We start from the raw sequence: 25,000 nt of genomic DNA on the forward strand, positions 1-25,000 counted from the left end.
AGTACTTGGCAGGTACATGTCTTGTGATTTTTCGAGACAAACTCTCCCATTTTTGCACCACCTGTCAGTTTGTGACAGTTCTGTGTGACAAATTTCCTCTCGGCTGCACTTGTTTTGTAGGAAGGGTGGTGACAACATTATTCTTTTGTAATGACTGTCTACCTCCACTTGCTCTTGACAAGCAGAACACTAAGGTTTTTTGTTTGTTTTTTTTATACATTACTGCCATCAGGCACAATGTTCTGGGGGTGCAGGTTGAAAGAAATGACAGAGGCAGCTTTACCTTGTTGCATAAGCGATCCAATGCCAAACCAAAAACTGTTCAGCAAAGTGAAGTTGTTCTCGACAATGTCAGATCCAGGATTGCATGGATGGGCATCGTACCACTCGTAAGGGCTGAACCTGTAGGGAAAGAACCGGCATTCAACACTTTAGTTACTGCACTGACGAACTCAATCACTTAAAGGAATAGCCCAGTCTTCTCTCTGAAAACAATTGTATCTGACATACACTTTACATACATCCGGTTTTACTTAGAAACAGCTCATTAATATGTATTAGTTTGCACTGCTTTCTGTACAGTAGAGATAAAAATGAATTGCACTCCATAGAGCTGCAGTACAATGCAGAGAAACAGTCCCAAGGGTGCAGCTAAGTCATATTATAGTCCATTTTATGTTCAGCACTGGACTGTATGAAGACTTCAAAATAGGGTTCCATTAGCCATAATGGATATTGAATTATTGGGTAGTGCAAGGGTTTAAAATCCATATCAAATGGATCTTTTAAAGACATGCCAGGATTAAACAGGATGTACCAGTCCACAGTGGCAGCCTAGCTGTGCTCTCAATGTGAGTGCTAGATATCCTCAAGTTGTTTTTTTTTATTTTTTATAAACATATTCTATGGTGTTGTACCACAATCATTGTAATTGCTCTTCTTTTGAAAAATCTATTAAAAATAAACACACAATATCCTTTGCTTGGTCTTTTTTCACATTATTCTACTGTAAAACAAATTAAAAAAAAAAGCACAATCACAGAACAAGATAAAATGTCTATAAATAATATTATTGATGCTATGAAAGCCTACAAACGGATACCACTGTAAACAAATCAAAACTTATTGCAACATGAAAACCATCTAGGTTAAAATCTTTGTCACTGAAGGCATTTAATCTGTTGGCATTCTGATCTTTAGAAGTTTCAGACAGTCTTCAAGCTGAAGCATTTCACCACAATTTAAAAAAACAGAACTGTCACATAACTATTCAAGATATAGATAAATAGGCACCAAACACAGTTTTACTTTAAGCAAAACTGCAAAGATAAAATACACCTTCAAGAGGGGCATCTCTGCTTGTAAAAAGGGCCTCTACTTTCCTCTCCTCTCTCACCCAGCACACAGGCTGACAGACCAATGTGCTCTGCATTGGAAGCTGTTCCGTTGGGGTGTTGAGAGAGTGGTGCTGAAACTGTCCTCCAAGGCTGCTCTCCAGGGTCCTGAACCAGCAAAGTGGGGCCATTAAGGGACCTTATTGAGTCCAAACCACATGTTAAGTACTCAAAGACTGATTTATGTGTTCCTGCTTGCTGAATACAAACCACCAAGAATGATTTTCATTCTCTCCTGCTTTTGTGGACAGCACCATCATTTCTGACACACACACACCCCCACTCTGCTACAATAGCAGGCACATACATTAACAAGTACATTATAAAAATACATAATGCATCATCTGAAAAAGCTAAACAGCACTGTCAAGAACAAGCAAAGGCTCAGCAGTACCTCGATTAAAGGTTTTCCACCAAAAAAGCATTGCAATATCTCTTCACAAACAACACAGCAGCATGCTGATGTTTTACTAACATACTTTCACTGTGCAAATAGCCCTGGTGATTTCTGCACACAATTCATTGCATAATACTGTCCTTTCTTTTTATGTAGTTTTACTGACACAGTAGTTACAATAAGGAGATATGGAACAGAAACCGAACATTATGGGTTTCGGCAGAGTGTATCATTTAACCCCTTGTAAGTGAAGGGTGTAATCTTCTAATCTTCCTCATAAACTGAAAACATCATATTTGTATATTTGTAAAGGATTTAAAAAAAAAAAGAATATCATCTTTCAGTTGCCATTTTGTTTTTAAGAAAACAGACATTTGCAGATGAAAATAAATCTGTCTTTCAAATGTCCCTCCGGTTTCTGTTTTTGTCATCAATGGTGCTGCCATTTGTAACAGACCTCCTCAACTGCACCTGCTACTAGTTTCAATTAGCTACTTCTTTTTTTTTTTAAAAAGCATAAAAACACACTTAACCATATTCGGGGTTGTTTACCATGATTCTTTAGTATAATTCCAGATTGACTATTTTAAAAATGCTGCTTGGTAGTCCTAAGATACAATCCTGTTTAATGAGCCCAGCTGCAATGCTTGTTTCTCAAAACGTCAAGTGTAAAGAACACTTTTCGTCAAACTAGTAAAACTACCACTTCAAATCCGAGCTGTTAACAAATTCAGGGTTGAGAGACAATACAAACACTGCCATGGAAGAAAGAAATGAAATCCATTTTCGTTTGATGATGGGTGCCTTATTAAAATATACTCAGACGAGTGTTTACATGGACGCAAATGTTGGTTTTTACCCATTTAACTGATTTAAAAAAAAAACAACAACTCATTGGGCCAGGTTTACAAAAGTGTTGCTCAAAAACGAAACAAAATAAACTACAAATAAACATCCATTGTTAATTTAAACTGTGTGAGCTGTGAAAAAGTATGGCACCATGAAAACAGGCAGTGTAATTCTCCAGTGGTGACATGACAATGTATGAATGTAGAGCTTCTTTCCCTGGGATATCACTACATTCAAAAGGGAGGCTACATTGTACAAAATACACTCACATGCAGTGTCCACGGTCCCTGGTTTTCGCCCAGCCTCAACCTATTATATTTGTTCCATGAAGAGTATAATAGGCAGTGCTGTGAGATGTACTTCATTATGAATTCTGACCCCTGAAATCATACAGATCCATGCATGTTGCATTATGCCAAATGGTTAATATTTGCTTAACTTACCTGGCTATTACAAAGAGAACACAGCTGACACCTAGATATGCTAGAAGGATGTACATCCAGATATCAGGAGAGAATGGATTCAGAAAGGAGAAAACACCATTGTTCGTCCCATTCGGTTTCCTGTAGAGAATGCTTATTCCCAGAGTCATGAATGGTTTGGAAAAGTCAATAACCTTCTCCCGGATAGAGGAAATAGTGAGAGGAGCAACTGCAAGGTCAGCTTTCTGTTGGGAAAAATAGAAAGGAAAGCAAGATTTTAATGATCTAAAGAGTAAAACACTGCTGTGCGTTAATGCTATATGAATCTATCTGTGCTTTTCCCCTTCTGTTTTTTTTTATTCCTCCTTTATTAGTGCTATTGATATAGACATCTGGTATCCTTAGCAAGTATACCATGAATTGAAAAATTAAACTGCATGCAATAAAAAAAATACAATGAAAGCTTTGCAAAAAACAGCTGGTATATTTTAGGATATTAAGATCCATCACAGTTTAAATCATTAAAGGGTTTACAATATTATAATGTTTAGACAGGCATGCAATAATTCAATGTTTTATATGAAATGGCAACCAATGTAAGTATTTCGATTAGTGTATTCGCTTTGTGCCTGCAGCACCAGCACAGCAACATCCCAATATTTCAAGTGCTAATACAAAGTAACACACTGATACAAAAAACAAACTAATATTAGGCTAATGCAGATTGTCAAAGTATTTATCATTTACAAATTGTTGGAACTGTCCATGGTGCTGAATGTGAAGGTTACTACATATATATTCCACCAGCTACCACTTTATAGTTATACATTTTAAATGGTTATTGTCCCTAAGACATTCTGTACAATAGTCTGCAAAGATTCTAAGAAACAGCTCCTTGCTGTTATGGAAGTGTGTATCAACAGAATATCTGATTATTTGAATGGAAATAGAATTGTAATTACTGACAAGGGAAACAGCTAGACCTTGCTGCAAATTCAAGTAATTTGAGTTCAAATGAAAACTTACGCGATAGGAAGGATATTCTTGTTGCTGTTATTTTTAAACATTGTTACTGGCTTTTAAATATCTGCACATGCAAACTGTAGCCTCCAGGTGACACTATGAGGTAGCTCAAAATAAACTTTAAAATGCAAAGGATAAGTGTTTTAGTCACAGCATTTGTTTAGAAACAACACACACACACACACACACACACACACACGAGTTAATTTACCAAATTGATTAATACATCATTTCTATTGTATTTTGTGTTTTATCTCTGTGTCTCTAACATTAACATATTTATGAATGTAACTACACTAAATCTGTGTTCCTTACACAATACCCAGCCAGTTTATTATTGTTCAGGAAAACAAAGTTTATTAAAATATCACAGGAGGCATACATACAGATTAATTTAAATAAGGAAACAATGAAGCAATAATATTCAGTAACCCTCCTCTGTCTGAGTTGCACCAAGGATTAACTACCACCAGACAGTAACAAATGAACAGCTTAGGCATTATTAATAATAACATCACATTAGGATTAATGAGAACGACTACTGCAACTAATCACGTTGAACAAAGCACAGTGCATCATTTAGCTCTTACCCACGATGTCCTTTAGGTTTGTAATGGGCTTTGTAAATGAATGATAAAGAAAAACAAAATGCTTTGCAACAGATGATATAAAACGTGTGTATCTACTGTCCCTGGACGTCAATCCACATAAGGGTTTCAAATTGCATTCACATACGTTTTGTCTGTCGGTGTGAGTGTGTATAGGCTTTAATAACACTGTAATTCCGTGAGAAGAAGATGACATTTTGTTCACTGTAGGACACCCTATGCATCATTCCTATAGAAGCCCTGTATATGTAACAGCTTACATAACTATACCAGTATAATGTAAAGCAGACACATGGGTCGTGGGATTTTTGTTGATTTGGTAATGAATCCATGATTAATGTGGAGCACCTGCAAATGAATGTACAGCCTTGTGCTTCACTGGCACTTTATCAGCTCACAGCTCCCACAGACTGGTACCGCTGTTCAGCTCAGAATATATTAAAACTCTTCTGGTAGAGTTTGTTACTGTGTGCTACTGGTAAGTCATTGTATACCAATATACATGAGCCATCTACATCATAAAGGACATTCCACTTTTTTAGGGGTTGATAAAAAAAGGTGCAATTGGAATTAAACAAACCAGTACATATTATTGACACCCCTTTAAGAGAATGTCATTCCCACTGCTGTTCTAACACAAGAAACCCAGGGAACCTCCTTGACTGGGAAAACTTTAGTTTAGTGATGTGTTATAAACAGTGAGTATAAACAATATTATGCTGGTATTAATGGTATTAGAATTTGAAGAAACCGTTTAAATATTTCATAACAAAACATGACGCTTTACACTTGCAATGTGAATTTTAAAATGTTATTGTACTAAATTCCTTGTTATCAATTATCAGAACCTTCATTATCATATTTACAGACATGCATGGGCACTATAAATAGATCATTAAAAGCGTCTGTTGGTTCCATTTCTGTTTTGTGAAATGTCTACGAATTCACCCATTTAAACACGTCATATACCAGAGATTCGTTGACCATTGGAGATTGTGTTTTTAGGTTCAACATAGTTCAGCTGAAAAAAAAAAAAATATGACAACTGCTTAGAGGCATAGTTCATTTTCGTGGGCTTTTGGCAAGACACAGAAAGAAAAAGCCTGAAAGCAACATCCCGACTCTTCCACAAAGGGCTTCAGCCTGTCAAGTTGCTGCCCAACTTCTGTGCTTGTCCTCATCTTTCACAGCGGTTTTCGATCTTTTCTGTCCCCTTACAGATCATTATTGGACAATAGTAACATCGCTGAACCTCCAAGGCAGTATCGACATACCTTGTTTATGCAGTGTACCAGAATCGCCCTTAGAAAGGTATGGTTAAAAACATGGCAAACCATGATAAACAGAAATATAGGCTGCAGGTTTTGAGATAGACAGTAAGCATGGACTTAATATTAAACATCACACATTTTTTGACAATGGTCCATTATTTAAACTTAGCAAAGTGTGACACGCTGCAGATAGTTTTTAAAAAAAAAAAAAAGTTTATTGAACCGGAGTCATTCCCTTCAACATTATGAACCAGGAGAAAGAATATTGCCAGAGCTTTCAAAAACCCTCCCGCATTAACGCTGAACGCTCTCTTGTGATCATGACTAAACAGGAACATATTTAAAAAACCTAAAGGCAAAACCATTTTTAAAATGGTGCCTGACCTTTACCTTTTGGGCAATTCTTTCTGTACTGGTATATTTCTTCTTTTTTAGCTTGACAATATAAAGAGAAAATGGGCTCCCAAACATGTTCTTTTTGTATGACCTTTAAGCACATGCTTGTGGCATACGTGCGCTATTACTAATCACTGAAAGAGCCTTTGTAGCGCTTTCAGACGCCGATCACAGTAAAGAAAAGGCATTTCTGTATTAAGACAGATGACTGCAGAACACAGTTGTTAAAATACATTACTGGTTGTTCTTCAGAAGCCTTGATTAACCGAGACTTACACATTACTTGCACCGCTGCAAAGGTGACAAGCCCTCGATTGTGTCTGACAGGAAAATTTGGCACAAAAATGAAAGCTTAAAAAGGTATAATCAAACATCACAGATGTTGATTGCACTGAACTGTACTTAATATTTTCACCTTTCTCACGATGGTTGGAGCTTGTATCACATTGGCATAAGGCCCAGGTTATAATGAACCATTTTTAGTGTAAACACTTTTTTTACTTCCAAGTGTGCCAAACTTACTATTAGAGTCAAATCTGCTTATAATATTATAAAGGGGATATCTACAAAAGTATTCTTCTACAGCAGTGGTCTTTATATTCAGGTAGCAAATACAAGTGGTGGGATTTTATACTGGTCTCTCAACCTGAACTGAGAATGCTTAACTAACCAATTTTCGCTGAGGAAAATGCTACCAGGAGTGGAGAAAGGAAGGACAGTTGTGTAAATGTGTGCTTGTTTACCTGAACAGGGCTTTGGGAATTAAACATATTTTTATATGGAGCAAACATTTAGTTAATCTGTCCCAAAATATCATGCAGACCCAGTTCCCAGCACAGAAACTGTATAAGAAAGAGAAGTGCAACACAAAGCAGAAAACATGATTGTTTGTAGAAGTAACTGATGAAACTTAAAGCTGGTTTCACAGACCATAATTAGCAGTAACCATGGATTACATTACCTAAGGTAACATGTGCGAGTCCTAGATTCCTATAACTGCAGTCGGAGACACTTGTCCAATTTTTGACAAATTTTACATAAGAAAACATATTAAGAAAATGTCCATGATACTTTAGAATACTGTTGAAGGAATTAGCAAACATTTTTGTATGTTTGACTTAGAATTCAGTTTATGTATGCATTATTATTATTATTATTATTATTATTATTATTATTATTATTATTATTATTATTATTATTATTATTATTATTTAATCCTGCTCTTTCTTTCATGGTTTGCAGCAGCTCTTATCTCACTAAAGCTCTGTAGAGATTAAATCCTTGATAACATTTCATCTTTCTAGACCCCTCGTCACATTTCTTTTGATTTTGACCAAGTGTCTTCCCTCACTAAATGCCACTTAGGCTATTACACCTCTCCTCCAAGACCTTGTTTCCAAAGGATGGGGTGTGGGAGGGTATCTAAGGCCATTTCACAAATGCCAATATTAAGTGCTTTCTGCTTGCAGTGGAGGTCAATATTGCAAAGTAATCAATCTGAAAATAAACTATATTGTGACCAGGGAAGATGGTCCTATTGTTCTTCAACGCATATTTAATGTCATTCTGTACTATACATGAAGGTTTCTTTGTCTTAAAAACACATATTTATGCATTTATCTTTTGTCTGAAACAAAAAGTCACTCACTTCTGAGATTAAAATGACCGGGCATACTTGTCAAAGTAGGAGGTCAAACCCAAACCCAGATTAGGAGACTCCACACTGCAGGTCATAACATCCCTGAAAAATTATCATTTGAGTATAGGGAAATCAAACAAAGGAATAACCGAGAAATTGACTTATAATCAACTAGGCTGGCTCCAAGCTTAAATGGCTGGGTTAGATGACGTCTCCTGTTTCTGGACAAGGAATAGATCTTTTCTCTATACCTCTTCCCCTTGGCTCTTTCTTTTTAAAATACTATGTGGTATCACAGTTATATAGACAGAAATTGAGAAAAACAAATTGTAACATGTCATTTTGAAAAATGAAATTAAAATGTGAAATGATTGTACAGCGATTATGGTGACAATACTGTAGACACAGTCTCTCGCTTTGTAGGCTTAACCCTTTACGGTACAAGGGACATATGTGTCCCACAAAAAGAAACAATCCAAACCTTCTTATTTTTGCAATGTGGTGCATGAAACAGGTTTTGAAATGTACTGTCAGGCTGGATCTGGTCATCCTTACGATACATAAAGTCACACTCAAATGTGTTTTAAGAAGAAACTGTTTGAACAGCCGCTCAATTCCTTGTGTGTAATAAGGAGTTAAGCACGTTTTTTTAATTTCTCAGTGTCCTTGCATTTGAATTACAAGCAGTACTCACATGGTCTATTAGTTCTTTCACCATGCCGTTCCACTGTCCCTTCTCATCCTGCGCGCCGTATTTTCCATCAGGCACCAGTCGAATCTCGTACATAAATCCGAGGATATGCGCCAGTTCTTTCAGAAGGTCAATACAAAACCCCTCAAATCGGTCATTACCAGAAAGTGCCTTGTCAGACTTCTTAAACATGACATATGGTTCCTCCTGCAAACACAGAGAACACCAAATATAAAACCACTGGTAAGGTCAGTTTTTCAATTTGTTTTAAACACAAAACCAATTAAAGTTAAGTGATCTCTCTGATAACTCTGTTAAGCATTTAAAGGACTGCATTGAAAAACAAGTTTACGACTGTGGAGTGTTTAAATAAATAAAAATGTGTTTACCCAATGCATGTTTCCTCAGTGAAGTGGTTGATTAAAATTCACAAAGATCTGCTTGTACTTGCACGGATAATCACAGACATCAAGACTGGAATGAAGGTTATGTGTGCTCATTTTCAGTAAGAAGTAAATGCAGTATAACTGAATAATGGTATTTGTATACAAACAAACCAAGGACCTTATTCTACAGTCTGCTAAGGTGGATATGGGTTTGGGATGGAGGGTGTTGCGTGTGGTCTTCCAACAACTGGATGATGAATGGCTAAAAATATAGAAATGTGAACCTTGTAAAAAAAGTTTCAGAACCCTGTAGTTTTATAATAAAAGTAATATTATTTTATGCGTAATTGTTTTGAGCTTGGATGGCGAGTGTGTGAGATGTTTCAGCCTGTACTCATATCTGAAATGTGGTGTTGTACTATCCAAAGACTAGTCTCCCTAGCTCTGCAGGAGTGCAAAGCCTCAATGCAACGGAATGCCAACGCATCATTCCCTGTGGGTCCCCAACCAAGATTGGCAATGTGGCCCATGCAGGATTAGAGGCTGTGCTTGTACTAGGTGAGCCCCTTGAGATCCCAATGAAAAGACACGACCACAAACACGTAGGACAGTATTATCTCCATGCCCATATTTAATGGAAGTCATGCTCTTCATTGTATTTTTTTTGTAGGAGCCTGCCTTCTATACTGTATTTTATCCTTTGGTCAGAAAACCTTGGGGACACTTCATGTCATAGCAGGATACTTATTCATGGACTATTACTCCACTTTGAAATGGTCAGGCGTACAATTCATAAACACTTAGCTTGCTGAACATAGCCAAGGTGCCCTCAATGTTGTAACTTCACAGCTCATGGATTGCTTTGGAGATGCAGTTGTGCATGTTAGAGGATGGAGCAAGGGGTTGCAATAATATTTCTGAATCTTCTGTTTTATACATTGCTCTACTTGAGAACACTCACTGATTAATACTGTGATATATACAGCATGAATATATACATAGCACATTCATACATGCATTCAGTACTCTACTGTCATACATCTCAATAGTTCTAGAACTGAATGCTCTATTTATGACCATGTGCAATGCAGAAGCTCCTCTCTATCATTGCTTAATTTCCGTATTTGGCACACATAATGTCCAACTTAACACCTGGTTTTCCTCCACACCCACTGCTTTTCCTCATTTTAATCATAGATTGAACACATACTTGACATTCTAGATGAAATCTCTCATCGACAAGCACCTTTCACTGCACTTTCAAAAGTGAGTCAGCCTGTTGGCTGGCAAGGGCACATGCTTTCTGTCAAAGCCTGTCATATACATCAAAGCTCATGATTTTTCAAGTTGGTTATTGTTGCAAAACTGGCTAAATAAACTATCTGGCCAGGGTGTTGTGAGTCATAGCAATTCCCAAAGCTTCAGCAGTCCATAGACATGGTCTATACATTTCACTTCTCCTTCTTATTCATCAGTTGATTATTACAATGTGATAATGCATGATTTCATTCATCCAGAGCATACTTCATAAACTAACTGGACGTGTTTCCACTCTGCATTAATATACCTAATCCGACAGACAGACAGAATGTTAGTATCTGTTTAGAGATTTTTTTTAATCAATCAAAGAGACATTCTATTTTGCGCTAGTTGTAATTGACTGCAAAGTCTGCAAGGCAGCATAGGTGAAAAAAAAAAAAAAACTAATCATAATCACCCAGCAAAATACAGTTACATCCACTGAAGTGAAGACAATTAATTCATGATGGAAAGAGCACTGAATACCTTCGTCTGTTTTTGGAATGTGAGCAGTTATAACTATACAGCTGTCATGCTTTGTCCTATTTATTAGTGTGGAAAGTCTTCTGATGCAGTTACATTTAACTCATTAAAACCTCTGCATTAGTTATGCTCTGACTCTTTTGAGCAATGTAAACAGTGTATAGCTGTTTTAGGCTGTGTATCCCCAGTAAAGGACAGTGAAGCTTGAAGCAGGAAAAACCAGATGCAGACCCATATTTGTTATTGTTTAATACATAGTAGTAAGTATAGTGAGGTAACCCATCCAATATGTGAACAAACAATGCTTAATGTGGGGAATCATCTTAATAACTTTTATTATCATTTAGTTTGTTGGCTTTGCTATTGTAACACTGTTGCATTCCTCTCAGAAACAAAAAAACAACAACATGAGGGCAACTGTTGACCCCCTCCACTCCCAAATAATTACATTTGAACTGCTGACACAGACACTGTGGTTGTTCCGTTAATAGTTGCTCATTTTTCTGTACACTAGCTCTGTAGAAGTCCTGATTATACCCTTTCCATTACATCACTGGATAATGATTGTACTCTTGTTTTCTCCACCGCGTGATTATACCCTGCTTGTGTACTCTCAGTTAAATTGCCCTGAAGGTTATTCCGACTGTCAATAGCCAATGCCAGGTGTGCAAAGCGTGCCCCTGCCCTCACAGACAACCAGTGACAGTGTTGTGTGATACACTGCCATGTCCTCCTGTCTGTGAGATGAGGATAAAAGCTCAAAAATCACATGTGCTGAAGAGCCCGGCTCTATTACATTGTGGTTAAGATGCTGGCTTGCATCTTAACTGTACAATAGTCTCCGGCTAAGAGATCTGGGTAAGAGAACTCTGTTGCACCAGTTTATGGTATGTCGAAAAAAGTAATCTGCATGCATGTTGTCAATTCAACTGGAACCAAATGCTCCAGGAATAAATAAACTTAATTTTAATCCTACATTCACTATCAGATTGCAAAACTGCTATTTGGCAAGCGGAAAGAGATTGAATCTCTATTCTTTTTCCAACACAAAATGTGTACTCAGTGATAAAATGACATGCTGAATTTAAATTGATGTTTACTGATATCACAACTATCATGATATATATATATATATATATATATATATATATATATATATATATATATATATATATATATATATATATATATGCTTAATAAATAAAATAAGTTATTAAAAGTTAAAAAAGGACATTCAATAGTTATATTAATGTGACACTTATCAAAAAAGCTATAAAGTTTGACATGATTTTTTAAACAGCAGTGAGAATAGTGCAAAAAATGTTCAATATTTTAATAATTTAACGTTTCACGCTTGTATCCATATAGTGCAGGATTATATTTGGATGAAATACTGTACAATACATTTTAGGTAAAAATAATAGTTTTAGGATAAATCACACACACACACACACACACACACACACACACACACACACACACACACACACACACACACTCACTTAAGCTTACCAAAAGATAATCAAAAGATTATCAAAAGATAAACAAACATGGATGTGATTTAAAGATTATAATGAATAAATCTTTAAAAAAAACCTTTAAAAGAGAATACACGTTCAACCGGATTAGCACACCACTCACCTTGACCTGCTAAAAAGAGGAAAACTCCATTTACTAGAAGCTTGTGTTTTCCACATGCTTATATCTACAAAAATACTACTCAATCATCTGTTTGCAACTAGAAGATATTTTCAAAGTACTATATTCTACCAGACGTATTTCACAGTATGGACCAGACCATGCTGTCATCTATTATTTTGCAGTTGACTACACAATGTATCTCGAGTTACAGTATTACCGATCGCAAGATGTATTCCTGGGAATTCACAGTCTTTCAGTGAAGAGTTATTTTAGTCTAGTTTTGAGTTATCTAAACATAGAAATTACAGGTAGGTAAAAAACAAACAAAAAAAAAAACCCCGTAATAGAGATTTAAAACATTTACCGGTTTATAAGCACAAAAAAACCCCTCCTGATAATCACATGGTGGTCGAACCCCAGGGTTCTATTGATTAACTACTAAACTCCTCATGAGATTCCGATGCATCAAAACATTCCAACTAGATGAAGCCTCTACCCAATTTGAGAAGCCAGTTTCAGTCAGCTCATTTCCGTTCTTTTAGACCTGGAATCTTGTTAATTGAAGCAATATCCCATCACTAGCTCTGGTTTAAGAAGCCATTCAACCACAGCACAAAAGGCTCCCGTCATTTGGCGATAATGGTTTTCAGATTTGTACACAACCTCCCCCGTGTTTAAAAATCTATACAACACAGCAGAATACAGAAAGCACCTTATTAACACACCACAAGAGCATATCACCCAGCAGAAACATCATTTAGACATTAATTAAAGTCTATCACAGATGTAATGCTTTTATTTAATTTAGCAATTAAAACTCTGTTCAACACAAAACACTGTGTCTAAAAAACGGGCAAGAATTCAATAAAAGGCCATCCCTGTGGGTTAGTTTAGCAATATCAGGCTGAGAGAAAAAGCATATGAGAAGTGTTTTAAAATGTTATGTAACTATATGTGACAATACTGAACTCTTATTAATATTACATTACTAACATGTTTTGTGTTCTTGCACAACAATCTAAAATGAAAAGTTATCTGCTGGGTTTTTGTTTTGTTTGTATTTTTTTAGTGTCCTAAAATTTTGTGCTTTTGTAGATATTTGTAATTTGTAGAAAACATACATTAATACTGATGCACACCTTACGGACTCTCTCAGCCAATCAGGTTCCAAGTTAGAGTGGTTACTATTGTGCAGCAGATGCCCTCTAAAAGCTACCAGGACTTTAGTATCTTGAAACATTAAACAGCAACATCAATCTCAAGCAGTCTAATCAACTCTGACCTTAAAACGTACTTAAGAAAAGTCCTTAAGCACAAAAAACATTTGGTAATTTAATAATAGCATTTATATTCCCTGCAACAAGCTTCAGATAATTGACCTTGTCTTTTGATAGCTGCCCTCTCCTTTGACTGTCACAGCAGTGGATTATCCTGCAGGGAGTGATCACTGTGTTGGACATTAATGTCTAAACAGAACCTGTTTTGAAATGTTTCTCAAAATTCCTTTTAAAGTAGCTCTGTTTTAGCAGCGAGTGTTTTAAGGCTACGAATGTACTGGGAGGGAGTTACACAGCTTCATTTACAGAATATCTTTCATCGTGACTTTGTTCAGAAGCAGACAGGAAAGTAACCCACCAGAATTGTAGTAACAACAAGCGATCGGTTAGAGAGCGAGTCGGTGATGTTCACCCCTTTCCCCCTTGAAACCTCGGTAACATTCAGGCCGTCTGTGGGGTTCCACGTTCCGATCTGTAAAAGAAATGAGAAGCAGTGGCGTTACACCCACTGTATCTCCTAGCAAGCCTGCGCAGGGATTCAAAAATAAATTGCTGTTTGATTTTGATTGCGTCTGGCCTTAGTTGGGTAGATAAAGATCTAATAATGCAGGAATCCATAACCCCCTGCTGAAAACTGATGATTTTCTGTGAAAAAAAGGACTAAAGTAAGCAATCAAGGAAACTGCCTTGCCTAGATTAGTGATCAGCATGGCAGACGTCGTCCATTTAAATTGCAATCATGTCTCTGGTCTCAGGGTATAGAAACAGCCTCAGCCCAAAGCATTAGAATTCAACTGATGCCAATGATTGGCTATAATAATGCTTGGCAGAGCTGGATTTATTTATTTATTTATTTTTTTTGGAAGCAAACACCAACAGGTCAATGGCAATGCTATAAAAAAAAAGTCACCAAATAAAACCGCAATTGTACTTTAGCACCTTCCTTAGATGCTAAGTAACTCTTTCCTGTTCCAAAAATCCAACCTTAAAGTACCCACAAACAGCTTTCTATCAGAAACATAAAGCAATTCGAAGGAGTCTGCGCCAACAGAATTCAGTGCTTGAAGCGGGAAACATTCCCACAGTTCCTGTTAGACCTGAGCTAAAAAAAAATAAAAAGGTTTTATCGAGTGTTATTTGTGATACAGCTCCACCAGTAAACAGAACATCTAATCAAGTGTCAGCCAGCCCCCAGGCATCTACAAAACATATCATAATGAATTTTGGGTTGTGTATGTTTACCTACACAAAGAAGCATGCTGAGTACTGTATTTATATATCTTGCATCTTATTTCATCTTTTTTTTTTTTTCAGGCATCAACAACACCACCTCAATCAGACATTGAATTAGGCAATCTTTTTTTTTTTTGGTTTTGTTTTTCAGATAAATATTACTTTTTTAGGTTTGTAATCTTTAGTTCGGATTACTGGTTTTAGACTTTTGTATCCCAGCAGTCTGCCCGAGTCGCATTTCCAGGTCCTATTTAGTAAATTCATTAATCATCATTCTTTGAGTAATATTTATAATACGCTTTTAAAGTGTCGTTTTGGCATTGGCTGGGCTGTCATTTCAATGTAATCCCATGGATTCATGTTTACTAATACATGTTTCTTAGTTTCTGCAGCCCTCCCCCAGACTTCTAAAGTATCTCTCACTCTTTCAAGATCACTGCAAAACAAAATGCAAGCTCAATTGTAGGCACTCAGGACTGCATTGAATTCTGAATGGCTTCTCGCAAATGATGTCATTACAGGTTAAGATCAGAGAAAATGGCTGAATAGAGGCAAACACAACACAGACTTTACACAATTATCACCCTTGGGCGAAGCTCTACATTCAAATGCTTCCCTAACAGTTGGTGGAACAGTCTTTTGGCTGTATGCAAAAAACTGCATTTTCAAAAAAAGATAAAAATGTGGACTAAATCGCCCTGCATCCCTAAAGCAAAAATCCATATTCATGTATTAAATATTTACAGAGAAGCGCTCTACACAGCGTTAGTTTTGAAGCAGCAGTTTTTTTTTTTTTTTTTATATATACATTGATTTTGTGATAGTAATGCCATCGTAGCTCTTCTTGCTGTTTATTGTTTTTCAATGTTTTACAGGAATGCTCTTCTTTTGTGATCATTAAAATCTCAATTGCATTTATTTCCATATAGTCTGGTGCTACTTAAGACTGAAACTCATACTAACCTATGCACTCTAATAGAACGTATTATATACTTGTGAACGGGGTCTTTATTACTTGCTCTATACCTTGCATACTATTTTGAATTTGTATTATATTTCTTTGCTATACTTCATTTTGTATTATTTATTTATTTTTACATGTTATTAATTGTAGGCCCCTTTGACAAAAGTTATATCATTTAAAGTCTGTATCGATTAATTCCGTGCTACTGTTTCAGTACATTTAATTTCCTTGATTAAGTTGTGAATACAGTTGCTATGCTGTATATTAGTATGAATATTGTCAGCTACTGTGTATTATATGTGTCTAAAAGTAAAATAAAAATATAACATAATCCTGGAAATAGTTTTTCCTGCTGCAGGTTCCCTAGAGAAACATTGTTATACAAATTCCTGTAACATACACAAAAAATAGGCTAACCCTAGGCACTCACTCTAATTTTAAGACATATATTTTGCAAAACGCCTTAATGCCTAGCTTTCAGAAAGCTGTAAAATAATACTGTCCTCAGTACAAATAAACACTATACATCCAAAGGATAGGGGTCTGTAGAAACTAGCCTCAACTATGTCTTAATCTCCCTCTCTCAGCATCCAAGTTCCTATTATATCGATTCATTTAACCCGATTGGTTAAATGTGATTATCCCAAGTGGTCCAATCTTGAAAGGTAATTGTATTCTTTCATGAAGGAGCTTTCCAACTTTTAATGATGTTACAACTTGTACCCCAAGCGATTCCTCTATTTTACATTTATCAGCATTTCATAATGACTGAAACTAATGATAAAATTCACTTTGTTGGATTACTTTAGGAGCCCTCAGGCTTCAAACAGTATGTTGTTTTCAATCTGAACGCATTCCTCTCCAAGTCAAATTTATCTTCAGTCTTTCCTCTGGCCTAGTAGTGGACAGCAATGCATTCATTGGTATCATTCTGATTTTACTGAATCATGACATTCTTCTCAGTCTGAAATGTGTAAGAAACAAACAAACAGCCTGCTGAGTGACAACAACATGGCACAACACCCTGACTATAAATCACTATGAGTGATGGTAATTGGTCAGAGCCTCACCAGTGTCCCTACTGTACTACAACGGTTTAAAGAACAGATAGGATCTGTGCGACAGTTCTGGTCCTGAGGGAGCTGCTGAATGATTCAGAAGAGATGACTGAACAACACTTCTTCTGAGTTCATACAGCAGCTTTGAGTTATAGTCCACTAACGTGTTACAAGAGGAGCTTTCTCTTCATGGCCTGCCCTAGCCTGGAAAATGAACCCAGCACAGTATGTATCTTATTAACACATCACTGTATATGTATTTAGTTATTTATCTTATAAAATACAAGTCTGTCCTAAGATTCAAAGTGCCACATCATTAGAGGACTGCTTTTGTTTCTATGAAGATTTGTTTGCTGATCTAGCCTATGCTACATATATTTATGACAGGCAGCTCCTGAATTGAGGGGAAATAAACACAGACAAAACAAATCTCATGTAAAGCTTGCAAATGGGGTGGCATTTTCTCCTAATATGACCCAATCGGAGGGGTTTTAATAAAAAGGACTCCACTATGACAACACCCAAGAAGACCACGCTGCATGGGCTAAACCTGCTGTATTTTGTGTCGCCATCATTATTTCTAGTTTGCATTAGTTTGCTATTTTTGCATAATTCCAAAGAGGCATTCAATGGATTTACAAACGACGGTCTTCATTTGTGCATTTTTCTCTAGATTCCAGCCACTCCATAAACATACTTGTCAATAATTAAGCCCCTCATTATTATAAAAGCATTTGACCTGGGAACGACATTAACAAAGAATGCAATTAACACTGAAGTACTTTAATCTCATTTGTTCATACTCACTATGGCTGTGTTTCAAGCAGTCCATTACATTTCTTGTTGGGAACTAGATGATATTAGCAAATACGGATTTCAAACGCAAAACAAGTAGCACAAAGCCAGCCAGCTGGGCACACTAATATTTGTTAAGGAACTCATTATTTGTATTTATCTATGGGAAATAACCTTAAGATGCAACCGATTACACATAAAACAAATATCTGATGCTTTCTTCCTTTTCTATATTGCTGAATTTGGTGCTAATGAAAGGTGAGAGACATACACTTGCTGTACTGAATCTTACAGGAATTAGATTATTGTGGGGTACAGCAACACTTCTAGCAAAGTAACTGGAAACTAATGGAGTACATTACTTTCAACCAAAATAACTTGTTTTTAACTACAGTATACTGGTGGTCCCTGGAAATACAGGGCATGTGATAAGAAGAGTGGGCAATGGCAGAATGGGTTACAGCAGAGGAATACAGATTCAGTCAGAAAACTCATGTGTTTGAAGAACATCATTTATTAAAGCTTAGACAAGACAAATACTATACTGTACATATTTTTATTATGTGTAATGTTTTAACCAAAAAAAAAAGGCTAGGGAGGCAAACACTGACGGAATAGGGATGACTGGATTTTGGCAAGATGTAAAACCCTTTCTAGCTGATCATTAGACATTTGTTTGTCGAGTGATGAATATTCTGGGTATTGGAAATGCCTAATATGCTTGATGAATTCCTGTCATGGCAGCTTGCATGGGGTTTCTCATTTTTTAATCTAAAAAAAGGCATACCTTTTCCAGCCCATCTTCCTTCAGACTGATGATATCCAAATCAAACTCTGTCCGCAGCCCGCTGGTCTTGTTGAAAACCATCCGCCCAGTTAATCCTTCCCATTGAGCCTGGGAAAGGGACACAAGACGATGGAAGTTACTAGACACCCTTACTCATCGCTCAGCACCACATTTCATTTTAATTACATTTTACATTGAAACTTTCTCCCACTGGACCATGATTAATTAACAATCTTCTCCATCATTGTTCATTGTGAAGCATTCGCTTGATTTCTCATGAACTCTATTATAACCCTGTGTCCTGATTTACTGATAAACCTCGTGGGCTGAACATATATCTTGTTTCTAGGTTTAATAGGGTTGTCTGTTACATTTGTGCTAAAGAAAACAATGCTGTGCTCATTTTACAGCGTCCCTTTATCTGTTCAATTCAATGAATCAAATGTGCTCATGCTTCTACAGACCTACTGTGATGAATAGGCTGCTTTAATTTAAATTACGAAGCCTCTGATTCAGTCTTGAGCTTCTTCAAGATACTGGCTAATATTTTGTCTCTCTCCAACACTAAGATATTTCACGAACGCATGTACACAGGACTCAAATGTCAATAAAACATGTTAAATTGACATAATGTCTTTATATTTATTTTAAAGCACAACATATTAGTCACAGACAGGATTCTGGTTTTATTCTTCTGAATGTATTTTATCTAAAGTATTTTAGCACAGTGCCACCCACGGCTGGCTAATGGAATTTGGGATTATTATATAGATTAGATATGATGTGACACGATACGTTATGACACACGGCACTGGCTAAATGCTGGAAAACATTTCAGTGCAAAACAATTTGTATTTGAAACGTAACAAAAAAGCTTTTAAATGATCCATACAGTGTTAGTAAGCAGAAATCCAGAATAATTGATATAAGTTTCTGAGCGAGAACATGACCCAACTTCACACCGTTTTCTTATTTTCAATTATGGCTTTCCAACATTAATGACAAATTCAAGTCAACACATACACTGCAAAAGCAGCAATATTTGATTTAAAAAAAAAAAAGTGAGGCAATAAAGCTTCTTTTTGAAATACCTCTTTGATAAAATTCATAAAGCGTCCACCGAACCTCCAGGGCTTGTGCCGGTGACACTGCAAAGAGTTGACGGTCATCTGAGGGGCTCTCTGATAGGAAACCGACACAATATGAACAGCATCGTATGTAAGAGCAGCATCTGTCTGAAATAAAGGGGAACATTATTTCAGCTGATAAAAGTCCTGCTTAAGAAATACTGCTCCTTATTCACAAAGAGGTAAGCGGCGAGTTATTGAAAGACTGCTTTTATTAATAATTGTTGCTGTTAGCAACAGCCTACAACAGAATCACGAACAGCAAACGCTGTTGTATTCATAACAAGTTGAATACTGGGAAGCTGACATTGGGAACAGGAGACAATATTTTCTCAAATGCAAATGAAAATAAATAATGCTGCAGTGGTTTTCTGCTGCCAGATGATTGTTTTCTAGTCATTCTTTACAATGGCCAATATTACTGGAGAACGTCTGAGATATCTGGAGGTTTCAGTTCATTGGTTTCTGAAATCTCTGTTTTTTCCATAGCTATCCTGCTTAAGGGTTGGTTTCACAGACCCTGATTAGCACTAATCCCGGACTACCTAATGCTACTTTAGGTAAGGTAGCCCAAGATTAGGGCTAATTAGGAAATGTGAAACCAGATGGAATTGATAACTTTGCCTGACATGTTATTTTGTGGATGATTTAAAAGCAATAACTTTGCTCCATAATGAAGGAATAAGACTCTCTTTAATTGTGTTGAAACTAAGCTTAACTTGCAAGAGGCGTTCTAATTATATTATTTCCATTCTCCATCCCCATTGGATATATCTGTATGCCAACCCTTGTAGAGTATTACTGATCGTGTTATTTTAATATCTGGGCACACTCTATAATATCTATGGAAGGATAATTTCTAAAGATAACCACTGCCGTCTAAAATCACGTTGAATCCTGGCTGAAAGAAAAACGCTACTTGAAATACTGGTAAACCAGTTTGGTGTTTGTGTTGAAATGGGGTTAAATACAATGGTCACAGAAATATTTTCTGAAGTGTCAGCTTTCTGAAGTGTCTCCTCGCATTTGTAGTCTTTAATACATGTCATAAGAAAACATTAATCATACCGTCATAATGCCATCTAGAAGACCTGATTCAGGCTTCGGTGCTACTTGAACACGCTCCATAGACCATTTCTCCACCACTGAGGCTACATGAGGATTTTCTGTATTCAAAATCCGGAACCCAGTCATATTAACTCCACAGTAATGATACGGCTCCAAGTCAAGCGCATAAAGGTCCTTTTGAAAAGAAAAGATCTCATTTAACATACAGGAATTGCTTTTTATTGTAGCTTTCAGAAAAGCCCTAGACCACTTTGTGTTGCTGCAAAAAAAGAAATGGGATTAGCTTGAGAGAGGATAAGGCATTGCATGGATTCCATGTATGAACTTTGAAAACACAGCATAAATCTTTCCTACAACTTTCACTGGAGGATTTGCACATGCACGTAAAACAGTGGGAACACACTCATGCGTTATGAGGATACCTTATAATAATGAGCTTCAGTTTAAAAAAATGTTGTGGATGTTGTCATGGCTTGAAACAGCTAAGGATTATATGCAGGGAACTGTAGTCAGCCTTGCAATTTGGCAATATTTGAATGTGTTCTTAGCCAAATTATGACACACAGTGCATTCAAGATTACCTGGAGACCTTTTAGAAACATCCAGTGTAACATAATAGAGTAATTAATTAGCACCCTGCGGGCCCTGTACTGCAGAAACACAAGCACACGAGGTATAGTGCAGGCTCAGGAAACCGCACAGCCAGAAAGAACAAATAGATGCATTTAATCTACCAGAACAAAAGCGCCTGTTGAAGACGGCTTCTTATTTTAATTGCCTGAATCAGTAACGGTTTTTGGTCTACATATGTAAAACTCCCTGGTTTTTAACAGTAATTTAGACTAAAACCTTGAGCACTAGTAACTACCAAGACAATGTCATACTTAACCACTACCCAACCCACCCGGGATATTCCTTCAAGCGCTACAAGCCCATGATTGTAATGGAACAGCCAGCAATGCAGAGACAAGCCAGTAACAACCCCAGGGATCACAGCAAGTGTTTCAGCTTGTTTATGTCATATTGCTAAAAGGCTAAAACACAGGTTCTGTACATGCTTGTGCTGCATATATTATTAGTGCTGCTGTGGGATTCTTTTTTTTTTTTTTTTTTTTTAAAGGAAATAAACAAGTTAATAATACATTAGTAATACATGTTACCTCATTATAAGGCAACCTTATAAGGCACAGAGCTTGTTATAAAGTTAAATGGTCATGGATCCCCATTCTCCCATAATGCCATACAAAGCATCAAATTGTAGCACTTTAAAAAGAGTTTATACTATAATTAACATTCGTACATCATATCAGAAGAACCCTTAAATCTTAACATGAACGCAATACCTCTATAAAACTGTTAAAATGTCAGACAAATATGTTACGATTTGAAACCATACATTACCAAAGTTGTAAAGATGTAGTGGTAGTATTCTGTCATCATCCCCATCGCCAAAGCCTTTAGGGAGGTAAAAAGATGATAAAGAAACACATTCAAACAAGAATTGACACACAATAACTGGAATGTCAAATATATTCTGTATTGTGTGGATGGCTTGGGTAAAAGAGTTACTAACAAGCCCACCCATCCTGTATTTCCATCAGTTCAACTTAAGCTGTTTCATTTCATTATCAAAAGCACAGCATGCATTCAGCTTGTGTGTGCTGTCAGGTCAGGACCCTGTAGGTGAGACGAGATTAAAGGTTTATGATTGTCTGTGCAAAATTAGTCTGGCTCTTTTGTACAGTGGTTGACGCTGGCTTGGGGAAAGTGTGGGAGCTGGTTATTGCAGATATATATATATATATATATATATATATATATATATATATATATATATATATATATATATATATATATATATATATATATTTTTGAAACTCAATGAAAGATTACTACAATGATTTAATGTTCTGTGCTGTGGTGACGTTAGGCTCAGACTCACCTGTTTTAGAATCTGAGCTGCCATTGTGTGACTGCAGTCGAAGATAATGCGGAACTCGCGACTCCTCTTCATCTCCTTCAACAGGGGCCTAGCGTCGTCGTCCAGAGGCAGCTGTCGTATTTTTAACCGGATGTTATACCTGGAGGGGGCCATTATCAGTTCCTGTAGTCTAATAAGACCTTTAGGGAACAAATGTCAGAGAGCTTTGGCTAACTTAACACATAATTACATCTTGTAGTCACTGAATTCAAATGTATACAGAACACTGAGGTGAAACCTCTAATTCTTTAAGACTGCATCGGGAGACTTCACAGATTGAAACAACCGCTGTAGTTAAAGACTCAAGGCAGGCACACATTGAAAGTTAATTCACAGTAAAAAAAAAAAAAAAAAAAAAAAAAAAAAAAAAAAAAAAAAACAAAAAAAAACAGTCTTGCTTAATAACAGAATGAATCAGTTATTTATGTGTCAAAGCACGGTAATATACCTGTATTAAAAGTATCATACTTCACCGCAATGTATGTCAATCATATCAGTAAGGCAAGTTTTAAATTAATTAAAAGGGAAATAGTGGTGCAGCAAGTTCATTCAATAGCTTTACTGAGGGAATCATGAGATAGAACTGCGTACCACTCGAACATGCACGTCTGTGCTTGAGAGAGATCCACGGCTAATTCACAGGGGGAGTGGTGAAGATTGAGGAATGCACACGCTTAACCTAACCGAGCCAGTGCCATGTCCCTTTTAAAAAATATCACTTGACAGTAAGAAAGAAAAGAAAGGAAAATCTCACCATTAATGTGCTGTGGCAGAGCCTAAACAAAGTTACATGCATTCGAAGTCTACGAGCTGCTGTATCTAATAAGAGGCGAAGGTTCCAAAACCATGAGATGCTGATTAAAAGGAGGCATCTACTCATTGAACCTAACACATGGGGAAAAAAGACTAGATGTGAATCCTGCTTGGGGACATGCAGCAACCTGACTAAAAGCTGTAATTCGACTGGATGTTGCTCCAAGTGCCCAGATACAGGTTGCAGGAAAAGAGAGATCCACTTGCCATATGAAAAGCTAATCACAAGGCTCATTATCAAGCCTGCAAGCACATGGATTGCTTGATCTGCTGAGAACCTCATGTAGGTACAATTGGCTCTGTTTTGAATCCATGCAGGGCCCTGTTCAGATGCAGAGTGGATTAAAACAAAAAGAAGTGTCTATGTATGACTTTTACATACAGTAAAAGCACTCTTCTAATATAATGATTGCACATGAATTAAATGCCTTTTTAAGAAAATCTTAATGCCTTCAGCAATTCTGAGCAATTCCTGAATGCAGCTTTGCATTACAGCATGCAAAATCAGCAACAGGGGTTGCAATAAGACAATAGCGTCTTCACTTACCAGTGCTGTCATCATAAACAACCGTTGCAGTCTTCCATTTTAAAAACTGTACAAGATCCAGAATGGCCAGACTGAGCGAGGAGTAGTCTGGATACAGATTGGCGTAGAAAGTGTCCCTGTTGTCTATTGGATGGTGTTTCCATCGCACTTGTATGTGCGGCACTTCCAGTGCGTTACAAATGGACTGAACCGCATTAGATGAAGAGCTGTGAGATGGCCCAAATATTGCAACTACACCTAAGGACAGCTGATCACAGGCTATAGAGAAAAAAAAAATACAATTAACAGGGAGCATACCAGTAGGGTGATTCTGAGTCTATAATGTACTTTTCTCTGATGAATGCAGAATAAAAGGGCCTGGTGTCAATACAAGTCGTTAAATGCTAAACAAGTTGACAGTGTGGTTGCCTTACCTTTCCTTGACGCTTCAAAGCTATCGTAGATATTTATCCTTTGTATGTCATACGTTAATGTAGTATTTGGTAGCAAAGTCCTATTTCTGTTAATGTTATTCACAGCAAATTTAAAGGCTTGCTCTTCTGCGCTTACAAGTGGACCCCCAGCTCCTTCGATAAGTTCAAAGATTCCTCCTGGAAAGCAAGAACAAAACAAAAAAAAAACACATTCGTTTTGGGATCATTTGCAATGCAGACTTAGGCACTTTGCCAATCAACAGATACACAGTTAAAATGAGAACCTGTTCATGCTTTCTGCAAAGAAAAAAAACAAAGTTTCGTAATGCTCTAAAGGTAGCTGGTTAAAAGATACCCGAACTCATAAATCCCAGGTGCTCCACTCATGAAAGCTACAGCCAGTGGTTCACCTGTCGCAGAGCAGTAACGCACAAATGT

The 25,000-nt window shown here is 36.8% G+C and overlaps 2 protein-coding genes across 8 annotated transcripts in view; one reads left to right on the forward strand and one right to left on the reverse strand.

The window, feature by feature from the left end:
- pum1 (pumilio RNA-binding family member 1) overlaps positions 1 to 25,000 on the forward strand; it is a 507,081-nt gene that overhangs the window by 103,666 nt on the left and 378,415 nt on the right. The window lies entirely within an intron of this gene.
- Positions 198 to 25,000, reverse strand: part of LOC121303275 (glutamate receptor ionotropic, kainate 3-like) — a 25,367-nt gene continuing 564 nt past the window's right edge. Inside the window, exons 2-12 of the mRNA XM_041233861.1 lie at positions 24,563 to 24,739; positions 24,150 to 24,407; positions 22,751 to 22,929; positions 22,210 to 22,263; positions 20,809 to 20,982; positions 19,705 to 19,848; positions 18,614 to 18,721; positions 14,135 to 14,248; positions 8,694 to 8,897; positions 3,084 to 3,307; positions 198 to 402 (exon numbers count right to left, since the gene is read on the reverse strand). Of these exons, the coding sequence (XP_041089795.1) occupies positions 213 to 402; positions 3,084 to 3,307; positions 8,694 to 8,897; positions 14,135 to 14,248; positions 18,614 to 18,721; positions 19,705 to 19,848; positions 20,809 to 20,982; positions 22,210 to 22,263; positions 22,751 to 22,929; positions 24,150 to 24,407; positions 24,563 to 24,739 (1,826 nt within the window). The 3' untranslated portion in view covers positions 198 to 212. The remainder of the gene's footprint in view (positions 403 to 3,083; positions 3,308 to 8,693; positions 8,898 to 14,134; positions 14,249 to 18,613; positions 18,722 to 19,704; positions 19,849 to 20,808; positions 20,983 to 22,209; positions 22,264 to 22,750; positions 22,930 to 24,149; positions 24,408 to 24,562; positions 24,740 to 25,000) is intronic.

The sequence above is a fragment of the Polyodon spathula genome, chromosome 32, assembly GCF_017654505.1.
Source record: "Polyodon spathula isolate WHYD16114869_AA chromosome 32, ASM1765450v1, whole genome shotgun sequence".
In the NCBI taxonomy this organism is placed as follows: Eukaryota; Metazoa; Chordata; class Actinopteri; order Acipenseriformes; family Polyodontidae; genus Polyodon; species Polyodon spathula.